At 43.7% G+C, this 7,501-nt stretch overlaps 1 protein-coding gene across 1 annotated transcript, besides 1 other annotated feature; it reads left to right on the top strand.

The window, feature by feature from the left end:
• Positions 1 to 249: 249 nt before the first annotated feature.
• PVX_117880 (hypothetical protein, conserved) lies at positions 250 to 7,424 on the top strand (the record flags this gene model as incomplete). The annotated part of the gene is made up of 1 exon (XM_001615819.1): positions 250 to 7,424. The coding sequence occupies one exon, from the start codon at positions 250 to 252 to the stop codon at positions 6,859 to 6,861; it is 6,612 nt and encodes a 2,203-aa protein (XP_001615869.1). The 3' UTR covers positions 6,862 to 7,424.
• Positions 4,340 to 4,367: a microsatellite.
• Positions 7,425 to 7,501: the final 77 nt, after the last annotated feature.

Here is a 7,501-nt window from a genome sequence, read left to right as displayed (position 1 = left end):
CAACTGCAAATCGACGCAGCGTCCCCTACAATGTGTCCGATTCGCAAAAATTAATCACGTGAATTTTCACCCCACCCAAAATTTAAGCGCAACCCGTTTGCTCATCCCCAATAGGACTGTTCATTACCTTCAGTTACACCTCCGCACCTTGTTTGATTCCCTCTCTGGATTCACATCTCTCCGTTCTATTTTGTTTTATTTTTCCCTCTACATTTGCCTCCCCTTTTATGACCGCAAAAGCAAAGTAAAATGTTAAAAATTATTTTTTTAATTTTGCTCATATTCGCACGCATTGATTCTATAAGTACAAGGGAGGCAAAAGGGAGCGTACGAGATGGAAAGCAGTATGTGAAAACGAAGAGCCCAACTTATACTCCCCAGAAAAAAACCAAAGTTATTTTTTATATGCCTGGACAAGAACAGGAAGAAGAGGAGGACGACAATGATCCGAATGGAAGTAAAAAAAATGGGAAATCGGACACGGGCGCCAATAAAGGAACACATATGGGTTCAAAAACTGATGCAGGGAATTCACCATCAGGATTAAATAAAGGATCCGGAGTGGGATCCGGGTCAAGGCCAGCATCAAATAATTATAAAGGAAATGCCGGGGGAGGGATCAACATTGACATGTCTCCTCATGGTGATAACTCGAATAAAGGACAGCAAGGAAACGCTGGGTTGAACAAAAATCAAGAAGATACTCTGAGAGACGAATATGAAAAAATTAGAAAACAAGAAGAAGAAGAGGAAGAAAGGATAAACAATCAAAGGAGGGCTGATATGAAGAGAGCTCAAAGGGGGAAAAATAAATTTGGGGATGATAAAGGTGTACAGGACTCTTTACCGCACACCAAATATGAACTCTCCAACCCCCAGGCAGGTCCCACAAACCCTAATGCGAAAAATAGAGGCACTGGGGTTTATGATGAATTTGGAAATGGGCCTTACAATTTAGTTGGCAAACAAAGCGGGGGGTTGACTCCTACCGCACCTCCGTATGAGCATTATGGTGAGCACGGCGCGGAGGGGAAGGGTTACGGGCCGTACGGCGGCGCTGAGGGGAAGGGCTACGGACCGTATGGTGGATCTGACGGGAAGGGTTATGGTACATATGGAGGAGCTGACGGGAAGGGTTATGGTCCATATGGTGGATCTGACGGGAAGGGCTACGGACCATATGGAGGATCTGACGGGAAGGGCTATGGTCCATATGGAGGATCCGATGGAAAGGGTTATGGTCCATATGGTGGAGCTGATAGAAAGGGCTACGGGCCTGATGGCACGGCTGGAAGTGCGTACCATGGCGGGTATGACGACGGAACAAACCCCACATATAGATCACACCTAAATGTAAACCTTCGAGATGGTAAAGGAGACCATGATGGAAAAAATGGCATGGAGGGATATCCCAATTATTTTAAAAAACACTTCAGACCTGGGGATGCAAAAGGGGCAGGCACCGATGGAAACGAATCGGGCACTTATGTAGTAGCTCCCGGGGAAGGAGGCTACGGGAAAAATAAAGGTACGGGAGCGGATGGGCAAAATGGTACAGAAGCGGGTGGACAAAATGGAAGCGGAACTGATGCGCAGAATGGATCTGGACCCCATGGGCATAGCGGAGTTGGACCGACAACCTACGGTGTAGATTTCGGAAAAAGTGGCGGCGGAAGAGGAAACGGAGGTGGGCCAGGCGAAGAAGGGGAAAACAAAACAAACCCTTCATATGATGGAGGCTATGAAAAGAATTCTGGACCAGAGAAGCATGGGGAAAACGGAACGCCATACTATGTGGAGCATCCTGATGAAAATGACGGAAGCGGAACGACAACTTATGGGTTAGATCATGGGAAAAATGGTGGCACGCAGGGAGGACACGGGCAAGACGGACTTGGTGAAGGGGGACACGGACAGGATGGGCATGGACAAGGGGGCTACGGGCAAGGAGGATACGGAAAAGGAGGACATGGTGAAGGGGGATACGGAAATGGAGGACATGGTGAAGGGGGATACGGAAATGGAGGACATGGTGAAGGGGGATACGGAAATGGAGGACCTGGTGAAGGGGGATACGGAAATGGAGGACATGGTGAAGGAGGTTACGGTCAAGGCGGACACGGGCACGGAGGACACGGACAAGGGGGTTACGGACAAAGCGGGCACGGACAAGGGGGTTACGGACATGGAGGCTACGGGCAAAACCACCCGGGAAGCGCAAACGGCGCAGGAACACACCCCATGCACAGCAACGGAAGAAGCAGTGTCCCAAGCTTGGAATACATTCACGGGTTGCGGCCCGTTAATGCAGGCGACGGACAGGGAGTGTACGGCGGAAATGGAATTAACAACCCATTAGTATATCACGTGCAGCACGGGGTAAATATCCCTAACAGTAACAGCGATAAAAAGGCGAGTGACCATACCCCCGATGAAGACGAGGACACGTACGGCAGGACGAGAAACAAAAGATATATGCACAGGAATCCGGGGGAAAAATATAAAGGCTCCAATTCCCCCCACGATTCAAACGACGATTCTGGCGATACTGAATACGAGTTAAATGAAGGTGATGTTAAAAGGTTAACGCCCAAGAATAAAAAAGGTGCAACGACGGAGGAAGTCGACACCTATCCGTATGGAAAAAAAACAAATGGAAGTGAATTCCCCAGGATGAATGGCAGCGAAACGGGACACTACGGATATAACAACACAGGATCAGGTGGCCATAATGATGAAAACGGATACACGCCTATCATCGTAAAGTATGACAACACGCATGCTAAAAACAGGGCAAACGAAATTGAGGAAAACCTAAATAAAGGGGAATATTCTAGAATAAAGATGGCCAAGGGGAAGAAAGGGCAAAAATCAGGGGGATACGAATCTGACGGGGAAGATTCAGATGTAGATTCCTCCAACGTCTTTTACGTAGACAACGGACAAGATATGCTAATTAAGGAGAAGATGTCCAGATCGGAAGGACCAGACGAAATGTCAGAAGAAGGACTGAACGTAAAGTATAAGGCACAAAGAGGACCTGTAAATTACCACTTTTCAAATTACATGAATTTAGATAAAAGAAATACACTAAGCTCCAATGAAATAGAATTACAAAAAATGATAGGACCTAAATTCTCAGAAGAGGTGAATAAATATTGCCGTCTTAATGAACCTTCCTCAAAAAAAGGGGAATTCCTAAACGTTTCCTTTGAGTATTCCAGAGCGTTGGAAGAGTTAAGAAGCGAAATGATTAACGAATTGCAAAAAAGAAAAGCAGTGGGATCGAACTATTACAATAATATCTTAAACGCCATTTATACCTCCATGAATAGAAAGAACGCGAACTTTGGGAGAGACGCATACGAAGATAAAAGCTTCATCTCAGAGGCTAACTCGTTTCGAAATGAAGAGATGCAACCGCTAAGTGCCAAATATAACAAAATTTTAAGGCAGTACCTTTGTCATGTATTTGTGGGCAACCCTGGTGTAAATCAGTTGGAGAGACTATACTTCCACAATTTAGCCTTAGGAGAACTGATCGAACCGATCAGGAGAAAATACAACAAATTGGCATCCTCCTCTGTGGGTCTAAACTACGAAATTTATATTGCCTCCTCCTCTAACATATATCTAATGGGTCACCTGCTGATGCTCTCCTTAGCTTACCTTTCCTACAATAGCTACTTCGTGCAGGGTTTGAAACCTTTCTATTCGTTAGAGACCATGCTGATGGCCAATTCGGATTACTCCTTCTTCATGTACAACGAAGTTTGCAATGTGTATTACCACCCCAAGGGAACCTTCAATAAAGACATCACCTTCATCCCAATCGAGTCTAGACCGGGTAGGCACAGTACCTATGTAGGGGAAAGGAAAGTAACCTGCGATTTGCTAGAACTGATTCTAAATGCTTACACGTTGATTAATGTACACGAAATACAGAAGGTATTTAATACCAGTGAGGCGTATGGCTATGAAAACTCCATCTCCTTTGGGCACAATGCGGTGAGGATATTCTCACAGGTATGTCCCAGGGATGATGCCAAGAATACTTTCGGCTGCGACTTTGAAAAGTCCACTCTTTACAACTCTAAAGTGTTAAAAATGGACGAAGGGGATAAGGAAAACCAGAGAAGCCTTAAAAGAGCCTTTGATATGTTGCGCACCTTTGCCGAAATAGAAAGTACATCCCACCTGGGGGATCCCAGCCCTAATTATATAAGCCTCATTTTTGAGCAGAACTTGTACACGGATTTTTATAAGTACCTCTTCTGGTACGATAATAGAGAGCTGATAAACGTACAAATTAGAAACGCTGGTAGAAGGAAGAAGGGGAAGAAGGTCAAATTTGTCTACGACGAGTTTGTCAAAAGAGGAAAGCAATTAAAAGATAAACTGATCAAAATCGATGCCAAGTACAATGCCAGAAGTAAAGCGCTATTAGTTTTCTACGCCCTCGTGGATAAATACGCCAACATTTTTAGGAAAAGCGAAAATGTTAGGAAGTTCTTCCTAAACGATGTGTCCTCCATACGCCATCATTTGTACTTGAACAGCGTCCTGACCAAATCGCCCAAGTCTAATTTGGACTCCATGAAGAAGACGCTTGAAGAGTTGCAGTCGTTGACGAACGCCCCGCTAAAATTCATCGTACGAGGAAATAACTTAAAATTTTTAAACAACGTAGCTAAATTTGAAAACTTATTCTACGTGAACTTGTTCATCATGTCGTCCCTTTCGAGAAAAGACCCAGTCAAGAGCTACTACAGTGAGAAGAAGAAAATGCTAACTGCAACCAGGGCTGAGAAATTCGCAACATCCACATCGGCGTTAATACCACATAAACTCAGAAAGCTCGTGGTGACCATGAAAAAGGGACTCCTAAAGAAGAAATTGCTAACCGCGCTGGCCAAGATGAAACTGCTGCAACACATTCCTGCTAATCTGCTGGAAAACATATTGACGACCATCCGGTTTACCACCCATACCATAGCTACGAGAGAAATTATTCAAAACGCGAAATATATGCCAAAAAATTTGACCTTTTATCAAAACCGAAATGTGGAGCTAGCCAAACAGGTGTTTGCAGACGGGGGATTCGCAAAGTATGCAGACAATTTGATGTCCACGTGGTTCACCAAAGGGTTCGAAGAATTCAAAAGGGAAAAAATTGAAAAACAAAAAATGGAATATTCAATTGAGAAGGAACTAAAAGAGGCCAGCAATAATGACATCAGTGCAAGTGAAGAAATCACGGAGCAGGAAAAATTACAGCAAGAGCAAAACGAATTAAATGAGGAGAAGGAAAGACAAAGACAAGAGAACAAATTAATTTTTAATCAAAATGACAAGTGGGATCAGTACATTAATAAAGAATTCGCAAAGGCGTTGGGAATATGGCTAGAGCTCTCGGACAATGCATATAACAAGGACTCCTTCATCTACAGAGTTGTTGAAGATAGTAAGTACCTCCTAGAAAGTAACATCGAAGATAATATTATGTTCTCCAGAACGGTCAAGCCAACAAAACAAACAGCGTTTCGAAAATTTTTCAAAAAAATTATTTCCCTTGGAAATATGCTCCTACGAAAACCCAGTTTTAAAGTAGAACATGCCATATGGTTTGGAGCAACCATCAACATGAAAAAGGCAATGATGTTATTAGAAAAAGTGGCAGAGCTGCATAAGCTTCTACGTAATGAGGATGAATCTTGGCTGATTAATGAAGCCTTCATCGAAATTGTAGACCATGTAGTGCTAATCAGCTCAGAAAAACGTCTACGTGAACCGTTTAGTGTGGCTAGAAACCCCGGAATGGTGGCTATCAACCCGGCATATGCCCAACTAAATAATGAAGAAAGAATGAAAGAATTACAAAATTCGATGTGTGCTGATCATTGCTCTGCTTTGTGGAAAACGATTTCAACTTTTGCTTTGCAACATTTGAAGAACCCAGAAAGTTTACATTCTTATGAATCCAAATTTTCTAAAAATTCATTTGGAAACAAAATTGATGACCAAAATTTTGTAAACAATTTTAAAATGATCCTTGGAGGGGATGCTGTCTTGCACTACTTCGATGTGCTGCTACCCAAATCGATGAAGAAAGAATTGAAGGCCATGAAAAATGGAGTCTCCCTATCCTCTGCCTTTTCACTCAAATTAACCAAAATCATTTTTAGCGAATTGCAATTGCCCTACTTAAGCCAAATGTTTTACACGCAAGCTCCATATTTTGGTCACTTCATAGGCAAATGGCAAAAGGAGAGAGAAAAAAGTAGGATGAAAGAAATACTAGGGTTCATGACTCTGGGCACTTTATCTGCATACACTATCCTCAGCGCAATGGATATATCTCAGCACGCTACTGACATCGGAATGGGACCTGCCACCAGTTGTTACACATCTACTATCCCTCCACCTAAGCAAGTATGCATCCAACAAGCCGTTAAAGCAACGTTAACTAGCTCCACACAAGCTTGCATGAAGAGTGTTTTCTCCGTTGGACTCTTCGCATCCATTGGGCCCTACCTATTCGCACCCATGGCCGGTCTAGCCGTATGGAACGTTTTAAAATCAGAGTTTAAAGTTTTGCAAAGAGTTGATATGGCCCTCAAGAGTGTCTTTAAAAACATGTGGAGGAAATTTTTGTCCATAAAGGGAATTCGAAAACTGAAATATATTTTCAAAAGAAGGAAGACCATGAAAAAGAAAATTATTGAAAAGGCAGAACACAAAATGTTGGAAATGAAAAATAATCCCGAAATGGCTAAGAATCATAAGTTGGCCGTCCAAAAAATTCACAAACATGCTTCGGGAAGTTACCACTACATATCTTACGCCCGCATACAGGTGTAGGGTGGTGTGGCCTCTCCTTCTCTGCGGTGAGTTGGAAGAAAGCTTCGTCCAGGTGTGCCCACACGTTTGTCTCCACCGTTGGACGCGTTTTTCTTTTTCAACTTTTTGGCTTACTACCCGTGCGACGTGGCTACGTGCGTAGGAAGGAAACGGGGGTGGGGGGCGGCAAGGCGGTTTTCTTTCCGGCACACTGCTCAATTGGCGTTTCGGCATTTTGGTTCCAACATTTTGACGTCCAACATTTTGACTTCCACAATTCTGATATTGCGCCTTTTTTTTCCCCCGATTTGTCCTCCTCCCCGTTGGTGCACCCTTTCGGTAATTAACAAATTTGCGTACCTGCTGCGACCCACTGGGGCATTCATTCCACCACGCCGTTGCCGTTACCGTTGCCGTTACCGTTGCCGCTACCGTTGCCGCCACCGCTACCACTGCTTCCGCGTTGGCCATCGATTTGGCAGCACTTTTTGCTTGGGTTTTAATTTGTACGCCCGCGCCTCGGGCTTCTGCGTTTGTTCTCACCCCTACCTTTTGGAGTGATTTTATTTTTCCACCTCCCCTTTATTGTTCCATTTAAATTTTCCCTTTTTTTTTTTTTTTTTTTGGCCAATAAAAATACAGTTCTTTTAAAGCATCTCTA

This window comes from Plasmodium vivax, chromosome 12, assembly GCF_000002415.2.
Source record: "Plasmodium vivax chromosome 12, whole genome shotgun sequence".
NCBI lineage: Eukaryota > Apicomplexa > Aconoidasida > Haemosporida > Plasmodiidae > Plasmodium > Plasmodium vivax.
This window is presented reverse-complemented; position numbering and strand designations above follow the sequence as displayed.